Consider the following 20,549-nt stretch of genomic DNA (forward strand, 5'->3'; position numbering starts at 1 on the left):
CAGATAGCTTCTAAGGAGACCCAGATGGACACAAACTGTTACAGACTGGGGCTTGAATGAGGTTGGTAACACTTTCTATTAAGATTCAATTTATAATTAGGTTATTGGGAGTCACTGATAATCAATAGCTCTTCTTATTATGATTTATCAAATGTTACCATGCACAACAGGTCAAAACATAACCTCTTCCACTCATGCTACTCTTAGGGTGATCATACGTCCCATTTTTGGTGCGGCTGTCCTGTATTTGGGATGCCAAAAAGGCATCCCTACATACTTTAGAAAAGGGACTAATTGTCCCATAGTTTCTGCCAGCAGCTGCGCAGGTGCATCTGCTAGCCAGAGAGCAGGGAGCTTGCAGGTTAGTGTATTTTACCTTTCCACAGGGCACAGGGAAGCTGGGGGAGCATGGGTGGCTGCCCCCTCCCAACTGCTTCCCTGGGGCACAGGGCAAGTGTGTGGGGGGGGGGGGAAATTTTGTGGCTGCCCCATCCCTGCCACTTCCTTAGAGCTCCCGGGAATGTTGGGGGCTGCTGCAGCCGGGGGCTCGGCGAGGAGGGGCAGCTGCCACCTCCTTCCCGGCTCCCCAGGGCTTGGAGAAGCTGCCCCTCCCCCTATATTTCCCTGTCCCCTGTTTGGGACAGGGATGTATTGTCACCCTAGCTACTCTTGACTTTGCCAGCATACAACACATTAATCCTTTAAAATCTCTTACAAATAGAATGCTAATATAACATGTGACTGAGAGTGAACTAAAGTGACCAGAGATCAGGTGCCAATTTTGATTTTTATTATTTAGTTCAGTTTATAAGATGCCAATGATGAGCTTTATAAATCCCGCACCAATGATAGAGGGGTTATAGAACTGCTGTGGGCAATACTGCCCCTGCCTCTCCGTCATGTCAGGAGTGGAACAAGGACTTGAAAGTGGCAGCGTGACTTTAATATTCATCATAGTAATATTATTATGATATAATTATGGTGTAATTAGTGTGTGATTTGTACAAGAGGAGTCATATGAGGAGTCATCGGAAAGAGTTACAATTTGCTGAATACAATTATCATATTTGTATTCATGTGCACTTTTTATATCTGAAGTTATAAATAGTAACTCTGTATCTGTATTTTTGAAATGTGGTTATGCCTGGGTAACACCCAGTGGGCAAAATGCTTCTAGCTTAGACAGTTGGTTGTGAAGGGCCAATTCAGGATAATAGGCCATTAGTAAAAAATAATAGGTCTTTGGAGAAGGTTTCTTGAGAGCTCTTAAGACATCCTTTAAGTCATGGCTGTTATGACTCAGCAGGGCATACTGATCTCCATTTTAGATACCTGTATTTTTCCACAATTTGGGCTCAGAGCTGTTTTCAGCTCAGAGTTCCTGACATGAGCTAAAATTACAGAAGTTGGAGAGACATCATCTGTGATTCTGTACTTCCCTGCCCCAATCTAAAGAAAAGGACTTTGAAGGGCATGGGGAGCCCCACGCTGCAAAACAAGTGCAGCTTGTGCCTTGAGAATCTTCAAGCCTGTTTATATCATCAGCCAGGGTGAGAAATTGTTAATTCATATCCAGTCTTTCTGGTACCTTTTTTAGGCTTAGTATGTGTTTTTTATTCATTTACTAGGAAATCTGCTTTGATCTATTTGCTGTCACTTGTAATGACTTAAATTCAGTCTTTTTATAGTTAATACATTTGTATTATGTTTTAATCTAAGCTAGTGAGACTGATTGCCTGGTTTGCTGGGGAACTGGCTGTTGTCTGCTATGTGCACTCAGTTTCCGTGAGTGACACATCTGCTGTTGTGTTGTCAGGATAACAGGACCTGGGTGAGGCTGGTGGTTTTCCCAGCCCAGCTGCGTGCCTCAGAGGGATACCACAGTTCCCACAACTACCAGACTGAACCCCAAGGGTGACAACCCATCACAGGCATTTTTGAGGAGTTACTGTGCAGCATAGAAAAAGACCAGGCAGTGACTCTACAGGTCCCAAGGGAAAACCCTAGAAGTCTTCAGGAGAACTGCCGTGAGAGAGGCCATTCGCCACTGCTCTCTCCCCTCCCCCACGGCTACAAGGAGACAATGGGCCTGATATGCTGCATGGGCAGGATAGGTTTGGCAAGCTCCAATGCTAGTTTTATAAACAGTTGGTACTACTACTCTCTACCTGTATGGGCTTAGGGAATCAAAGATCACACGAAAGAAATTAGGGGAGTGGGAGACAAGAGCCCCATCTCCTTCAAACATGAGTAGACTATTTGAATTAATTTGTATCACCAAAACACCCATCTAGGCAAATAGGGCAGAAGGAGAGAGGGTTTTTCAGTATCCTTGCAATAGGAATACCCCGTTAGCACCCTGCAAATTGTGGCCAAGCCAAATATATAACACACAAAAAGATGTAAATCTCTTATCCTAGACTCCTTTAGCACAATTCAAAGAAAATCGCATTAAAACTCAGCGGTTATCCCACAAGTCTCAGCCCTCTGTCACTCCTGCTGAAAAATAGAAACAAAGCAATTGACCAAAGCCCCCACACTAGGATTGCCAGCTCTGACTGAAGCTATTTCAGGAGATTTTTTCTAGGGTGATGTAATGCCATTTTCTTAAAATATTGTATTCAGAACTCCAGAATTGCTTTCAATAATCAGCAGGAGATTGATGCTGGTTCTGAGAGAGTGCAGGTGGGAAACCCTACCCACTCCAAATCAAAACTTTTACAGTGCTTCCCTGCTTGTGCATCAGCTTTCTCAGCTTCCAAAGGCCATTATAAAATGTTTGGCCTTTATTGAATCAACAGCCATTGAGCACTTGCCAGCTGCCAACTTGCCAGTGAAAATCAGGGCCTTGAAATAAGAACTCCTGGGTTCTAGTCTGAACTCTGTCACTGACTCTTACTGTATGAGTTTAGGCAAGATGATTAAGGCCTAAAAATGGGATTTTTTAAAGCACTCTTAGGGTATGTCTATATGTATAGGGGGTGGGGTCAGTGCATCGCAATTGATCTTCCAGGGATCTAATTTGCCATGTGTGTGAAGCCACAGCAAAATTGATCTCTCTGGGCTTGGCTGTCAACCGTTGGTACTCCAGGCTGATGCGTAGCTTTTGGAATATCAGTGCGAGCCTGAATATCCCTGATCTGTGACAGGGAAGAAAGTCGATACTGATATGTTGATTCTAGCTGTGCAAATGGCCTGGCTAGAATTGGGTATCTAGGATCAACTTTGATCCCTGGTGAAGACCAGGCCTCAGTACTAGCCTGACTCTGCTGCCAGTACTTTAAAAATAAAATACTTACAGATGGGGTTGCCAGCCCTCCAATATTGGCCTGGAGTCTTCCAGAATCAGCATCACTCTCTCAGAGACATCAGTCTTAGAGATTTTAATAAGATACTTTAAGAAATGATGATATGTCTTGTTGGGAAGAAAAAAAATTCCCAGAATATCTTCAGTCAGATCTGGTAACGCTGCTTAAAGTTTCATCTTTTCTGTGAGTCACCTTTAAAAAGAGGATAATAATACGAACTCATCAAAATGTTTTTGTTAAGTACCAGAGGGGTAGCCATGTTAGTCTGCATCCTCAAAAACAATGAAAAGTCCTGTGGCACCTTATAAACTAACAGATATTTTGGAAACAAAAAGCAGTCAAGTAGCACTTTAGAGACTAGCAAAGTAGTTTATTAGGTGAGCTTTCGTGGGACAGACCCACTTCTTCAGACCCTAGCCAGACCAGAACAGACTCAGTATTTAAGACACAGAGAACCAAAAACAGTAAGCAAGGAGGACAAATCAGAAAAAGATAATCAAGGTGAGCAAATCAGAGAGTGGAGGGGTAGGGAGGAAGATCAAGAATTAGATTGTTAGGTATGCAGACGAGCCCCTATAGTGACTCAGAAAGTTCACCTCACGATTTAAACCATGTGTTAATGTTCCGAATTTGATATTTTGGAGCATAAGCTTTCATGGGCAAAGACCCACTTCATCAGAGGACTTCTCTATGCTTTTGTCAGAAACTCTTGATTCACGAAAACCAAAACTGTTTGCAGAAAAGGGTTAGTTTTCTCAATCTCTCAAACTGAAAAAAAATTGAAGAAAAGAAAAAAAAAAGAAATTTTTCACATTTTGGAAATGAAAAGTTTTGTTTTCTGGTTCTCCGTCTCTTCTCTGTAACCATGGCAGCAGCAGTGGCTACTCTCCGTGACTAAGACCTATGCAGCCTTTTTAATGAAACTGAAGAATTTAGTATTGAAAAGATTTTTTAAAAAATACACTTCAAACAAATGAAATGACCTTGTACATATTTATTGACTTTTCTGTTTCTATTATTTATTATAATAAACAGGGAGACAAAGAAAAAGATGTAACTGGAGAAGGCTGTGGTCATGAGAGAAAAGAGAAAATTGTGATTTTAAATACATTTCCAAATAACTTAACTTTTAATACTGCTTCTTTTTCCTCTCAGCTTTTCTACATAGCATTCATTACCTAGATGACTATCTGAAGATGGAAGTAAAAACAGGAGGCAGCACATTACAATAACTAACTGACATGCCATTGTTCATTACTTTTCCCTTATGACATTTGAGAAAAAAACAACCAGTCCTATAGCACGTTAAGGACTAAGGCTATGTCTACACTGCAGCGATCTGTCAACAGAAGTTACTGTTGGAAGAGATCTTTCAACAGAACTTCTGTCAACAGATCATGTCTACACACAAAAGCAGATTGAAAGAGCAATCCGTTCTGTTGACAGAGAGCATCAAGGCTGCCCAGCCATGCTCTCGACAGAACGACCAAATGGAAGCTCAGCAAACAGAGCTGCTTGGCAAACCAGAAGCCCTGTCTGTTGACAAAACGGTCCCCCAGAGCGTCTACATAAACTGTCGACAAAGGTATTCTACCTGTACACAGAGAGGCACAAAATTGCCGGTGGATGTACCAAGTTTTGTCAACAGACTGTCAACAAAGCACGTTTTGCATGGAGATGAGCTTTTGTGAGAAAGGAACACTTCTTCAGAAGAAGTGGATCTGAAGAAGTGGGTTTTACCCAAGCAAACATATTACCTAATAAATAAATCTGTTAGTTTTTAAGGTGCTATAGCAACGCTTGTTTTTGTGAAGCTACAGACTAACATGGTTACCCCTTGGAGACTTACGACATTTTAGGCCTTTCACCCATATTAACCCCTTGAAAGCCACTTATTGTGCTCATTTAAAACCTGATTCTGCAAACTCTTATGTGTATGAGTTGTCTTTACTTAAGTAGATGGTCCTATTGTTTTCCATAGGCTACTTATTTGAGTGGGATTTCTAGGCTGGAGAGAGGTATTACACAAAACTACAGCAGAGTTGGACCTTTTTACACTGTTGGCTGGGGAAACAAGGACGATAGTCCCTATACCTCTAAATTTAGAACATCAAAGAAAGGCATTGGAATACAACAATATGCTGTAGCTAGCAGTGCACAATTGATTGTCCCAAAGAAGAGGTAGACATGAACTAATATTGAAGCTTGAGCCATGGAGTGCAATAACACAGAAAAAATAAAGCTACGTCATAAACAACTGTGCAGAAGTCCAGTATTTAATAAAGCAAAAGTCAAAATAAATGTATCCATAAAGAAGTGAAAGGGAAAAGAAAGAAAAGGCAGAGGGGAAAATTACAATGAACCACATGATGGAGAAAGGTTACAGATAGCAAAGCCAGAAAAAGGGTGTTGTGATCAAGAACTTTAATACACTTGCAGTTATTCCTGACATCTTGTAACAGCCATTCAAAAAGCAATTGACAATGTGCAGTTAGAATGTAAATCTGGCTTAAAAGGTGGCCAATCAGGGTAATCACCCTACAAACCAACTTTCTCAGCTGTTTTTTGTTGGTGTTTTTCCTCAGTGGCTCTTTGGACACTAAAAACACTTCCCACTCTGAAGCCAAAACACCGAGGGCCTGTGTAAGACTGCGGGAGGAGATGTTTTAGAAACAGAGCCGTACTGTTTCTATTGAGTAACTATTGTGAACATTTATCTCTTGCGTATATTTTTGTTAGTGCTGATATAAGTTTTATGTACGAAGAGATGTGGGAGCTGCTCTTGTAGGGATGGGATGGGGTCACACTAGTTAGAGTGTTGAGTGCTGCAAGAGGAGGCTGACCTGTAGCTGGGCACTGAGGAGACCTCTTCTCTGCAGGAACCTCTTAGAGCTAAAGGTTTGACTTCTCAGTTTAAACAAGGTTCTCTTTGCAAAGCTGAGCCCTGTGGTTAAGGCTGGAACGCCAACATTGGTGACACATCACTCAAATGCCAGAGTGGCCTCAGACAGATTAGCGGTTGAGGAGTTCATTCCAGGTATACAGGGCTGCAGGTGGAAAGATAATTCTGTTTCCTGGAGATTTTTAATTTTTTTTTTTTTAATTTCTGTTCAGAACAAAATGCCAAAATTTCACAATTTTCTGAGAAAGGACGAGCCTCAGGGTCCTGAGAACAGAGCCTAGCTGCATGGATGGCTGCCTTAAAGCTGCATACTCTGAGAATCCTGGTGTTCCTTACTCCAGGATAGTTTACCTGTCTCCTGATCCCAAGCTATGGAGCCTGTAAACCCAGGTTCCCCACCAGTGCAGCTGGTGAGCTGGTAAAAAGAAGGCAAGTTTCAAGAGTTGTGTTGGTACCAGAAACATTTTATTGAAATTGAGCCATCTCTGCAGACTTTTTCCATTTTGACAAATTGGCAAATTCCACAGACAGTCTGGGGGGTTGTTTTGTTGTATTTGTTTTTTTTTCCTGACCAGCTGTACAACTATACTCCCAGGACTTTTCCCCAGGATGCTTTCCTTCTTCTATTCTCTATCAGACAATAATTTAATAAAACTATCCTGCAAAGTACATTTCTCTGTGGCCTCAGAATCTTCCTACAGGTTCAACCTCTCTAATCCAGCACTGTCTCATCCTGCAACATCTGTAATCCAGCATGGTTTTTTGTTAGCCAGATGACAGTTTATCACAGATGTGGCCACGTGTCCCATGGTTCCGTAAAGTTTGTTTCCATTCACCAGTCTTGTTTCTCAGTGTTCTTTGCTGTTATTTAGCTGTAATTTACCCCTAAATATCTTCTAAGAGTCCAGTAAGCAGTGGAAGTATTGGTAATGCTGTTGGACAATATTGACCTCCTGTTGTATGGCAAATTCTCTGGTTTGGCACTAGTCAGGTCCCAGAGGTTCAACCTGTGTTTGCAGAACTGGTACTGCAGTGGACCTTATAGCTTTGTTCTGCTTCTGAGGCCCCACCCTGACCAGCTGAGACAGTGTCCCTCACTCACTTCATCTATTCACTTGGCAATGTTGCCAAACATCAGGTCACCCATTTGTTTTTCAATCAACGTTGGATCATCTGTCAACCAGCCACCCAATGTGCCAACAGATGGGAAATAGGCTGTATCACCTGATGATATGCTGGTGTGCAGAGGAATTCCTTGGTAAATTTTTAATTTGTTGTCATACTGTTGAAGAAATCTAGAAACTGAATCTATAAAGTAAATTAATAGAGACAGCTTTACTGGAAGCCTGATTTACCAGGCTAGAAATAAATCTGTTTCTGTTGTGATGCCTACATCTTGGCTACTGGGAGACTTTCTTAACAAAAAAAAAACTATATTAAAGGTTGAAATTTGTAGTTTATTGCAGTGCGCTACAGGGAGAGATTATAAAAAGAAAAAGCAACGTTTTTTTTTTCTGGACCAACATGTTTATTCTCCAGTTTTCAATATTACCTGTGAGTTTATGTACCAACTCCTAACATGCCATGGTGTAGCTCTCTTGAAATGTAAGCAAAAATGAGGTCTAATTTAAAAAAATGAAGGGATTATTTTTATCTACTCTATTTATTTAAAAAAAAAAAGACATACATTGATAAGGCCCCAGCTAAGTTATGTGCATAAGCATTTGAGTTACCTCTACAGAACAGCTCGCAGGCTTAAGGCAGGTGGGCAAATACCAACCTGCAGGCTGGATTTGATCCTCCTGGGTTAGTTACTGGCAGGGCTCCACCTGTATATTTACCTGCACCTCTGCAGGTATCAGGTGACTGCAGCAGTCAACTGTTGATTGCCATTTGCAGCCAGTGGGAACAGCAGGAGGTACTGTTCCAATCTGCACCATTTCCTGCCACTCACATTGGCTATGAGCAGTGATCCAGGACCATCAAGAGCTGTGATTGCTCAATACCTGCAGAAGCACAGGTAAATATAGTGGTGGCAGTCCACCAGAGACTAACTCTGGCAGGCCACAGATTTTTTCTTGCTCACTGCATGCTTAAGTTTAGCCATGTGCTTTCATACCCTGCTGAATAAGCATTTTATATGTATAAATGATCTATTTACAACATACTACTTTGCACAATTCAGATCGACTTTCGGTTGCTAGTGTCAGATCAGTTTATTTCATGTGCTGTAAAAATTACGTTTAAATGAGAGCTGATTTTAGACATAAGCTTAGAAATTATCTTATAGATAAATGTGGGGAATCAGAGAATTACACTGTTTTTTTTTCTCCTTTTTTTAGCATAGAAGCTACTGTATAGTGATGTCAAAGATTTTTGTTGATAGTCACCTTTGTTTCTCTTTTTTCCCCAGCTTTCTCTGTTAGAAGAGGCAGGGTTTGGAGGCGTTCTTCTTTATGTTGACCCTTGCGACTTACCAAAGACTGGAAAGCTTAGTGATAAAGCATTCATGGTTTCCCTAAATAATGGAGGAGACCCATCAACCCCTGGTTATCCCAGTATTGGTAAGTACTTTTCTAGGTGTGTCTAGTTAATGGCATTTTAAATTTTATTGTAAACAATACATGAATTGAAACAATAAGATCAACCCTAGTCCCAGGCACAAACCAGGAATAAAAGGGCTTTGCACACAGAAACAGTAAGTTTGAAAGGGTAGAATCCACTCTCATTACCTATATATAGTCTAGAGATCTGCAACTTGCATCCAAATACTACCGAAGACTCTTAGTAGGACTAGCTGGATTACAAGACTCCTTATGCTGTCTTTTGTCAGTACATTCACATTCTACCATTAGCCCATGTAGAGAGCCACTGTGTAACAATTCTCTTCACAGATCAGTGGTTCATGTGCATTGGGGTCTCCAGGATCTGTCCCTGCTAAGGAAGCAATTTCCACTATATGCTGGGCTTTGTGCTCCCATGTTGTAGATGGTGGTAGCATTTGACTTTAGATATAAGTGCTGTGTAATCAGAACAGGTTATAGCAATGATCTTGTGTATATTCTATGCCAATATCCTTTTAATATGGTATGTTCTATTTGCTTACTTCAATTCTACCAGAACAGATCCAGTCTTTTCAGCTAATGAACTTCTGCTTTGTTAAATGATATGAAGGCAAATGCATTTTTCAACAATATGGAACATAAATAAGTTAATTAAATGTAAGTGTCAGTGTGGTACAACAATGGTTTTGAAAATAGTTTCCATCTGAAGTACATCACAGTCTACATTCTGCTTAAAATCTTTATTCTAGCAGTTCAGTAAACATCTATTCTGATATATTTTCAGCTTTACAACCTCCTGTAATATCTATCTGTAGGGGAAAAGTATTAGGAATCATACTATGAATTTGTGGCAAGACTTCATCAACAATATTTGGTCCAGTTACTAACACAGACATCTAAAGGCTGACTTGAATTGGCACTAAATCAACTGAGGCAATGCTGAGATGCTTCATGACTAGAATGGCAGAAAACAGAAATATTGGCCTACTTGTTGAAGAAGAGTGTTAGCTATTCACATCATGAAATGCTTTGACAGCTCAATGGGACAGGAATTGCACGTTTTCTCAGCATCTCACAGTACCTAATCTAGAAGTGCTGTCGGAACTACACAAGTAAATGTAGCACACTTAAGGCTTTATTCTTAATCATTTCGTGATGACTTGTGAAGAATGGTCTGTGTATCAGTCTGGCTGACTGCATAACATTTTATTTACCTTACATGAAACATTAAGTTAATTACAATTGATACGGCTGACAGTAGGCTGCTGGTTCACTGCCTTAAACCTTGCATGCTGCTTTGCTGTCAGTTATAGAAAATACTCTTTCGGTTACATAGATTGCAATTTCTAGTTCCAGAGGGGAAATACTTATTGGTACAAGGAAAAAAGTTGATAAGCTTAACCGAAGACCAGAGAGTAGGTTGATGGTTTTTGCTAGAATGTTAATGTATCTTGCACCTGCTTTTAAGACTCCTAATCATTCATGAGCAGCAGTAGGCTATCATATTTCTAATGTATTTGTGATAATATGGATGCAATGAGGCACTGAAGGGATTCTGAGGAGAGCTCTTGGGAGCCTCTTATTAAAGCTATGCCACCGAATGGTAGAACAAAACAATGATTTCTTTGTCTCTGCTTGTTTTCACACTTCTCTGAAGGCTAATAAATTGTCCTGGCCAGAGTTCACTTGTGCCTGGGTCATAAGTCTGAAAAGCCAATGTGCTGGGAGTAGAGAAAGAGAGAGAGAGAGAGAGTGTTTTGGGAGGGTTGGGAGGCGGGTACTACCGCACTACCTGGCTTGAAGTGGTTTCCATTATATACAGGTTTTCCAGTCTGGTACAACAGCTCTCAGCAGCACCCCTATAAAAAAACCCAGAAACTCTGTACCTCTGTGATATCATATGGTAAGTACAAAAAATAGTAATTTAAAAATACCCCAAAACTTGGGGACAAATATATAGGGTTTGCTAGCAATCCTTCCATGCAACACAGCACCTAACCTGTGGTAAACTGAGTTTATCACATACTAGCCGCGTCTACACGTGCACGCTACTTCGAAGTAGCGGCACTAACTTCGAAATAGCGCCCGTTGCGGCTACACGCGTCGGGCGCTATTTCGAAGTTAACTTCGACGTTAGGCGGCGAGACGTCGAAGTCGCTAACCTCATGAGGGGATCGGAATAGCGCCCTACTTCGACGTTCAACGTCGAAGTAGGGACCGTGTAGACGATCCGCGTCCCGCAACGTCGAAATTGCCGGGTCCTCCATGGCGGCCATCAGCTGGGGGGTTGAGAGACGCTCTCTCCAGCCCCTCATCTCACTGGTGGCCGCATGGAGCGGCCCCTTAAAGGTCCCCTCCCCCTCCCTTCCTCTGCAGGAAGCTGAGGGTACATGCAGGCTGCAGCCTGCACACGCGGCCAACCTGCACCACCCTCAGCCCCACACAGCTGTGATGGCTGGCCGGCAGCCCCCCCAGCGCCCCCAGGGGACCCCCCCCCCAAGGGGAGCCAGGGCAGCCAGGCTGGCAAGCGGCAGCGGGGCCCCTCCTGGACGGAGGCCGAGCTGCGGGACCTGCTAGGGCTCTGGAGCGAGGAGGAGGTGCTCCAGGTAATGGGGAGCAAGAGGCGGAACGCGGATGCGTTCGCTCGGCTGGCCGATGGCCTGGCTGCCCGGGGTCACCCTGCCCGCACTCCTGACCACGTCAGGAGTAAGGTCAAGGAGCTGCGGCAGGGTTACTCCCGGGCCCGGGATGCGGCCAGCCGATCTGGGGCCGCCCCCGTCACTTGCCCCTTTTACAGGGAGCTCAGGGACATCCTGGGCTCCCGGCACACCTCCTCCCCTCCGGCCACCCTTGACACCTCAGCCAATGAGCCCCAGCAGGCCCTGCAGACGGAGTCCGCCCCGGAGGCAAGCCCCGCACCCCGGGGGCCCCCCCCCAGGACATCGCGGGAGGAGGAGGAGGAGGAGGAGGAGGAGGAGGAGGGGGGCTCCTCCTCCACAGAATCCAGGCTGCAGATCCTCCTCTTGCCATCCTGGAGCAGCAGCAGGGCCTCCGCCCCCCGGGGATCTCTGGACCGTGGGAGCAGACCGACAGGTAGGTACCTCCCTCTGGTGGACACCCCTGGGCTTGAGGGGCGGGGGTAAGAGATGTGTGTCCAGGGCCCCCCACATGCTCACATGGCCATGGCCCCAAGGACACCAGGGCCATGGCCCTCACAGCACTGCATCCATCAGCCCCTGCCCCCCCCACCCCGCATGACAGTGCCATGCCCCATCCCCGGGCCAGGGGGGAGCGGAACCTCGAGGGGCCCCCGGGAGGAGGGGGTGGAACACCCCACAGCAGCAGCATGCGATGGAGTGCGGGGAGTGCCAAAGGGAGACTCAGGCTACATATGAGCAAGAAGAGCCGAATAGCTCCCAGGGGCAAAGGAGGATCCTGGGGCTACATCTGGCAGGTGACACCTCTGCCCTGAACAAACAGGAGGGAGGAGCCGAGCTGGCTTGGAATTGGGGGGCGAGGGCGGGGCCCACAGGTAGAGGCTAGGGGAAGGGAGAGCTGGAAGGCAGCCAGCCTGAGGAGGGGGAAAGTTGCATCCCAGAGGGGCACCCCTTGGGGTCTTCTCCCCAGGATGGGTTGGAAGGACTGTCTCTTCCGACAGCTGGTGCTGTCGCTCCTGAGAGAAACTGGGCATCTGTGGCCTAAGAAACCTCTCCTGCTGTCAGACCCTGCGGGGTGAAGTGAGAGTCGCTCCCACCAGGGGATGGGGTGCAGGGGAGGGGGACCCCTGAACCCCATCCATCACAGCAGCATCTCCCGGGGACGGGGATGGGGAACCTGCAGCACAGGGCTGGGGGGACAAAGGCCATGGCTCGGGGCCCACACTAACGCCTGTCTCCATTTTTCTTCCCCCCCTCCTCTCCTGTGTCCTGCACCTGCACCATCAGAAGGACCGGAAGAGAGCGCCGGCGAGGCGTCAGTCATCCCGGAGAGCCCTCCGGGACCATCGATCCAGGCCAGCCCCTCGGCCGAGGACCGACCGGCCCCATGGCGGGCTAGACGGCGGACCCCGTGCCACCAACAGCCGACGGCGACGGACCCCCAGCTGCTGGCCATCCACCGTTGGCAGCTGGAGGTCGCGGAGCACCACCTCCAGCTGCAGGAGCGGGCGCTGGCCTGGCGCCAGGAGGCATGGGGGGCCTACATGGAGACATTTAACCGCTTGGTGGACTACCTGGCCCCCCATGCCGTGCCAGCCGCCACATCGCCCGCCCTGCCTGCTCCTGCAGCCCCACCACCAGCTGCTCCGCCCGTCGTCGTCCCGTCCACCGTCGCCCCGCCACCCACCGGCAAGGGCCGGAGCGCCGAGGGACCCCTGGAGCCACCTGACACTCGCCGGCCACCGTACCTTCCGGTCCAGCCCGCTCCCACCCAGCCACGGACCAGGCTGCGACCGCAGCGGGGCTCCCGGCCGCCAACGCCCGGTGCCGGGCTATAGGGGCGAGGGGCCCGGGACGTGGCCCCCCCCCCCCCCTTGTATATAGTTGGACCCTGTTTTTTTCTGCCCCCGGTTTGCCCCGTCCCCCCCATGTAAATAGTTCTCCCCTTTATCCTCCCTGGTTTTCTTTTGATTATTGAGGACTGTTGTTTCTTTGTATTGTTTTATTTTTGTACATATTGCTTTTGTTCAACATGTTTGTACATAGTTTTTGGTTTTTGGTTCAAATATTTATTTACAGTTCCAGAAAAATGGTTCGGAAAGAAAAAAAAAAGTTGAACTTCAGCCGCAAGTGCGTGCTGTCATTTGTCCAGGACAAGTGGGAGGAGGGTGCGGTGGGGTCTCCATGATGTAGGCGTTGGGGCAGGAGTGTGGTGGAGGAAGGGGCGGGCAGTAGGGGGCCTGGGCAGAGTTCACCCCGCGGCCTGTTCATCAAAGTGGGCCCACAGGGCCTCCCGGACCCGGGTCCCCTCGGGGTCCCCCTTGCTCTCTACCAAATTGTGCAGGGCGCAGCAGGCACCCACAATCTGGGGGATGTTGTTGGGGCCTGCATCCAGGCAGGTCAGGAGACATCTCCAGCGTCCCTTCAGGCGGCCAAATGAGCGCTCCACCACCTGGCGCGCATGGTTCAGGCGCTGGTTGAAGCGCTCCTGGCTAGCGGAGAGATGGCCCGTGTAGGGGTGCATGAGCCACGGCCGGAGGGGGTAGGCCGCATCTGCGATGATGCAGAAGGGCATGGTGGTGTCCCCCAGAGGGATCTCCCGCTGGGGGATGTAGGTCCCCACCTCCAGCCGGCGGCACAGGCCCGAGTTCCGGAAAAACCGGGCATTGTGGGTGCTGCCAGGCCAGCCCACATAAATGTCCTGGAAACGTCCCTGGCTGTCCACCAAGGCCTGGAGGACGACAGAATGGTAGCCCTTTCGATTCAGGTATCGTCCTCCACTGTGATGCGGGGCGCGGATGGGGATGTGAGTCCCATCCAGAGCCCCGAAGCAGTTGGGGAAGCCCAGGGTGGCAAAGGCAGCGATGGTGGCATCTGGGTCCCGCAGCCTCACGAGCCTGTACAGGAGCATGGCGTTGATGGCACGCACAACCTGCACAGAAAGCACACGGGACAGCACCAATGAGGGGTGAGCAGGGTGTGCGTGGCCCTGCCCTGCCCTGCCCTGCCCTCCCCTGCCCTGGCCCCCCTGGCCTGCCCTGCCCTCCCCCCGTGGGTTCGCTTACCTCCATGAAGACAGCCCCGACGGTGGCCTTGCCGACACCAAACTGCTGGCCCACGGATCGGTAGTTGTCTGGAGTGGCCAGCTTCCAGACAGCGATGCCGACCCGTTTCTCCACAGGGAGGGCACGCCGCATGGCGGTGTCCTGGTGCCTGAGTGTGCAGGTGAGCCACTGGCACAGCTCCAGAAATGTCTGCCGGCTCATCCTGAAGTTCCTGAGCCAGCGGTCGTCGTCCCACTCCCCAAGCACCAGCCGCTCCCACCAGTCGGTGCTGGTGGGGTAGCTCCACAGCCGCCGGCGTGTGAGGCAGGGCGGGGGGGGGCGGGGTGCTGCAGGGGTAGGGGTTGAGCCCTGCTGCCCTGGGGGCATCTCCTCCTCTGGGGCAAGGAGGTGCTCAGCTGCCTCCCGCATGGCACGGAGCAGGGCAAGCCCTGCTCCTGCCGGGAGGGCTGGGTGGACCTCTAGCTGCTGCTGCTGCTGCTGCTGCTGCTCCATAACTGTGGCGCCCGGGGTCTGTGTGCCTATGGCTCCTCAGACCACGTGCTGTGCAGGCTGAGTGTGTCTGGGAGGGGCCCTTTAAGGGAGCGGCTAGCTGTTGCCCCGGAAGCGCTAGTCCGCCCGGTGACCCTGTCTGCAGCTGTGCCTGGCATCCCTATTTCGATGTGTGCTAGTTGAGCGTGTAGACGTTCCCTCGCTGCGCCTATTTCGATGTTGGGCTGCGCAACGTCGAAGTTGAACATCGACGTTTCCAGCCCTGGAGGACGTGTAGACGCTATTCATTGAAATAGGCTATTTCGATGTCGCTACTTCGAAATTAGCTACTTCGATGTAGCGTGCACGTGTAGACGTAGCCACTTGGAGCAGGGATTTTTGTGGATGCCCATGATTAAAATATTGGCAGCACATCATTGTCTGGAGGATACCCATATGCATTTTATTCATTGCCAAGCAGAGAGTGTAAGCTGTTGCCATCACTATTTTAGGGTGTGTATAATCTGTAACACACATGAGAGAGATCAGAAAAGGAAAGGTCATTGGAGAAAAAAATCAATCTGTAAATGAAAAAAGACAGCAATTTAAATTTGATATTTCCCTGGAAATTGACAAATCTTGCCACATGTTGTATCACATTTTACTAGGAAACTTGCAGAACTATGAGTGATCCAAAGGTAATTATTGTTTGAGCAAATCTTTGCACTTTATACTCATCAGTGCACTAAATATATGGGTGCAAATTTAATTTATGTTGGAGTACATACTGTGTAGGTATTTCCAGACCAGCCTCTTTCTGTTTTCAGCAAATCTTCTTTTCTTATCCCCAAGATAAATTTCTCCACCGCCTCAGAATTAGAACTAAATGAATAATATGGAAAAAATCAATTTTAAACTGAAGATTTTTTCCTCAAAAAGGAAAAAAATAGAGAAAAAAAATCTATTTAAGGATCAAAGGAAACATTTTGTTCTATCCATTTTTTATTTCATTTCATATAATTTTTCGGGGGGGAGGTCCCAACTCTCCCTCAGTGTGCAGATTTCCATGTCAGCACCACTCCTATAAAATTATTTCAGAAGCACTCTACTTTTGTGATATCACATGGCAAGTATTTAAAAAAAATACAAAAACAAAAACTTTGGAACAGATACCCAGGAGTCTCTATATCTTTATCCTTATTCCATGCAAGCACAGTACTCCTGGTAAACTGAGTTGATCACATACTATGGGCAGTGATTTTTGTGGAAGCTCATGCTTAAAGTATTAGCAGCACATCATTATCTGGAAAACCAAATCTGTGAAAAGTTTATGACCCAGAAGTGCATCTTTGATGACTTCACAGTTTGTGGGGAAGAAAGTCTGAGAATGCTACAGTGGTTAATTTTTCTTTAGAACAAAATTTTCAGGATAGTTTTGACTGTTCCAGGATATCTTTTTTTAAATGTCAACCACCACTTTTAATCAGGTTTATGTAATTTGTTATATTTGACTTCTGGACTCTCTGAAAAGTCCAGCTCAACTCCTGCTGTCTTACAGAGACAGAGACAAAATGCAGAGCTTCAGGATGTGGCTTAATTTAGGTTGTACCAGTTACAATAGGTTTGGTGAAGGATGAACTTGCCTTATACTTGTAAATAAGACAATTCCTTTGATTTGCCCTTTACAGGAAGATAACATATCTTGGCAAGGAGCCAGCCAGGTGCTCCCATATGAAAGTAGCTAATTTCTTGCATAGTTTGGGCTCTTCTCTAGGTCCTTCACCTCTAATCTGACTTAGTTAATCTTGGTTCTGCTGCTTCTCTACCAAAACAGCCATGGGATAATCCTCTGGACCAGTGTCAGCCCCTGTCAGCCCCTGTCCTTTCTGCCTGGTTTGCATTTTCAAGGATTTTCAAGTCTTTTTCTTGGGACTGTTTCTTTGAGTCTACATACTGTCACTCTTGATTTTGAGGGGTTCAGTGCTTGGGACTCAGAGTTAGGAATGGGGAGGGGGCTAAGGAGTCCTGCAGTGGAAGAATCATGACACCTAGGGGGCTGTGAGAGTTCTTAGGGACATCAATAGGCAAGAGGGGGACCCTAAAAAAGTGAATTATAGAGAAACATGATGTTTCCCTTTTCATTGTTCTGCATTTTGACTTTGTGAATGCTGCCCTTTATTCCCAAGTTGCTATGCTAGAGATAGGCTTGGTTTTGCTATTGCTGTACTTCAGAGTAATTTCAAACCATATCTGTCTTCACACAGAAAAATGGCTTAGTAAACGAACATATGGACAGAACCTATTTGTCAGTCTAAGTATGTAAATAGTAAAGTGTCAAAGCTGGGAGCAGTAAGGAACCTGTGCCTAAGATAAGGTATTCAGTAATGGAATTCCTATCTATGCAGTGCAGGGGAATGGAAATTGCATTATGGAGAATTCTTCAGAAAGCATGATCGAGACTGCTATCAGTTTTAAATGCTAAAATATAACAGCTCAATTGAATAAAATCCTACTATATTGAGAGGAGTAGCCAGTGTAATGTTCTTTTCAGGAATTTCATGTAGCGATTGTAGCTCTAAGGAGAAATGCACATAAACTATTCAGAAGTGATCTGTGCTTCAGATCTCTATGCTAGTCTTCTGAGCCATTGAAAATAGTGTGGGAGAGAAATCAGTTATAATACAGCACAAGATTTTGCAAGGTGTGCTGGTTGTGACATGAATTGCTCATATGCAGAAGTGTAAGGGGAATTAATATGCACCACCTTTTCTACTCTGCATGGTTGTAGACTTTAGGTTTGGGCATGCAGCAGTAAACAGGTAAGAAAGGAGAGGGATGGGAGGATCTGTGAGTGACTGATGCATTGACTCCATTTCCCACCACACCCAGTTAGCTGGCCAATGCAGATTAAATGGGACAAGGACCGGTAACGTAATCTGCTGCTAGTATGGGCTGTTGTCAGATTGCTGCCCCACTTGCATAAGATTCCACTTGTCTCACATTGAGTAGTACATTACACACTGAGTAGTCTGTTTGATTTCAATGAGATTACATGCCTAGTGATGTATTACCTAATATGATTCAAGATGGTAGAAACAAGTCCATCATCTTCATGGAAAATCCTGTCTAAGCATTCCTGGTTATTTATACCTTCTAAACACAGAACTGGAACAATGTGGATTTCTATTCACAGAACAGGTACAATAGTCACCTTGGCCTCTCTCTTTCCTCTCCTTTCTCTGATAGAAGAGCCAAGGTTTGGAGAAGTTCTTTTCTATCTTGACCTTCCCAGTGTGCCTCAACCGTGGCCATGAAGAGACCCATTTACATGGAGCCAGGCCACATAAGCAGCCTAGGAGTCAGGGATTCTGAGGAGCTGGAAGTTTTGAGAGCCCTCATTTTGAGAGAGTCTGCTTGGCAGGATGCCTAGAAACTACATGTTGGGACTCCAGACTCTTGGTTTCCCATCAACACAAAAGGATGGCTGCAATGAGTTGTGTTGGTGAGCTGACATTATTATACCATGCATAATTCCATCAGACTGTTGCAAATACAGGCATTAAACTACTTTAGGTGTCTAAAGAAGAGATTCTCTGTAGTTCTTATGACTGCACAACTGGAGTAGAGGTAGTAAGGTCCTCTATTCCTTTGTTTTGCTTACATAAACCATGGAGAGACTTCTGGCCTGCAGGCTTCTACGGCTATGTCTACACAGGCGTGTAATTTCAAAATAATCCGTTCTGGAATAGCTATGCCAAAACATCTTAATTCAGAATAAAACAGCTACATAAAAGAATCCATTTAGAAATAACACCCAGCTATTTCAAAATAGTATATCTGGACACATAGTGCCTATTTTGAAATAGTGCCATTGGAAGGCTACGTCTACACATGTCCCTCCCTTTTGGAAGGGCCATGTAAATGAAGCAGGTCCGAATGCCAATGAGGCACTGATATGAATATTCATTGCTTCATTTGCATGATGGTGGCCACCCAGAGCATCAAAAGTGCTGCTTTTGAATTGCAAACTAGCCACGTAGACGGTGTTCCTTCTATAGGAAACCCCAATCTTGAAAGCACTCTTCTTCCCCCCAAAAATTGGGACAAAGTGTGCTTTGAAAATTGGGGTTTCCTTTTGAAGGAACCCCATCTACGTGGCTAGTTTGCAATTTGAAAGCAGCACTTTCAGTGCTCTGGGTGGCTGCCATTATGCAAATGCTGAATATTCATATCAATGCCTCATTAACATTTTCAACCTGCTTCATTTTACATGCCCCTTCCAAATGGAAGGGGAATGTGTAGACGTAGCCAATGTCATTATGGCATATTTTGAAATAGTGGTATTATGCATCTTCACAGTGTCTATTTCAAAATAGATTTTTGAAAATAGGTGTTATTCACCCTGCAGTGAAGTTTACAAAATTTGAAATAACACACTCGCTATTTTGAATTTATTTTGAAATAGCATGTGCATAGTGTAGATGCTAGCAATGTTAAATAAGTCTTCTGTATGGATGTAGCCTAAGTGATCCTCCTCAGATGATGATTCCCTTTATACAAATTAAAATATATGCAATTTTCTCAGTCTTGCTCTCAGGTACATTTTTAAGCATTACCATTTATTTTACTGTTTTTCTTTTCAGTGGTATTGCTTTGTTGTTGAATCATTGTTCATTGATCTAAAAGCTCTTTGAAATTCTCAGGCCCTATATAAGTGATAAATATTCATTATTAATAATAAATCCATGCTCTATTTTTTTGCTTACACTGCTGTTGTAGAAATTTAGTGAAAGATGCCTTGACTTGCTCTTACCCTCGCAATAAAAAAGCCATTTCCTCAGAAAATTCCCCTATTCTAGGACATATGACATCTTGGTACTGTTCATGGATGCCTCTTTGTCTTCAGCTATATGTCTAAAATACTTTGCATGAACAGAAAAATGGCTGTACTAGGACAGATGAATGGTCTAGTTAGCTCAATATTGAGTCTTCTGACAATGGCCAGTGCCAGATGCTTCTGAGGAAGTGATCAGAACATGACAAATTATCAAGAGAGCCATGCCCTGTCATCTGGTCCTAGCTTGAGGCAATGAGTTTTAGGGACATCTGGAGGACAGAACTGCACTCCTGACCTTTCTTGGCTTATAGCCATTCATACCCTTCATTAACTCAATTGCTTTTTAATAACTTTTTTTTAACCTAGTTATGCTTGTGGCCTTCACAACATCCTTGGCAAAAAGTTCCAGAGGTTGATGGTGTATTGTATGTTCCTTATTTTGGTTTTCAGCAGACTGCCAATTAATTTTATTGGGTGATTCCTGTCTCTTGTGTCATGTGAAAGGATAATACCACTTCCTTATTCAATTTTTGCACACCATTCATGGTTGTATAGACCTCTGTCATATTCCCCTCTTTGTCCTCTCTTTTCTAAAATGTACAGTTCCTATCTTTTTTAATCTCTCCTCATATGAAAGGTGTTTCATACTTTTAGTAATTTTCATTGACCTTCTGTGTACTTTATCCAATCACGTATGTCTTTTTGGAGATGGGTTGACCAGAACAACATGCAGTAAACAAGGTGCAAG

The 20,549-nt window shown here is 45.5% G+C and overlaps 1 protein-coding gene across 1 annotated transcript in view; it reads left to right on the forward strand.

The window, feature by feature from the left end:
* NAALADL2 (N-acetylated alpha-linked acidic dipeptidase like 2) overlaps positions 1-20,549 on the forward strand; it is a 962,837-nt gene that overhangs the window by 602,672 nt on the left and 339,616 nt on the right. The window contains exon 10 of the mRNA XM_075004140.1: positions 8,624-8,774. Coding sequence (XP_074860241.1) covers positions 8,624-8,774 — 151 coding nt within the window. The remainder of the gene's footprint in view (positions 1-8,623; positions 8,775-20,549) is intronic.

This window comes from Carettochelys insculpta, chromosome 10 (genome assembly GCF_033958435.1).
Source record: "Carettochelys insculpta isolate YL-2023 chromosome 10, ASM3395843v1, whole genome shotgun sequence".
Lineage (NCBI taxonomy): Eukaryota > Metazoa > Chordata > Testudines > Carettochelyidae > Carettochelys > Carettochelys insculpta.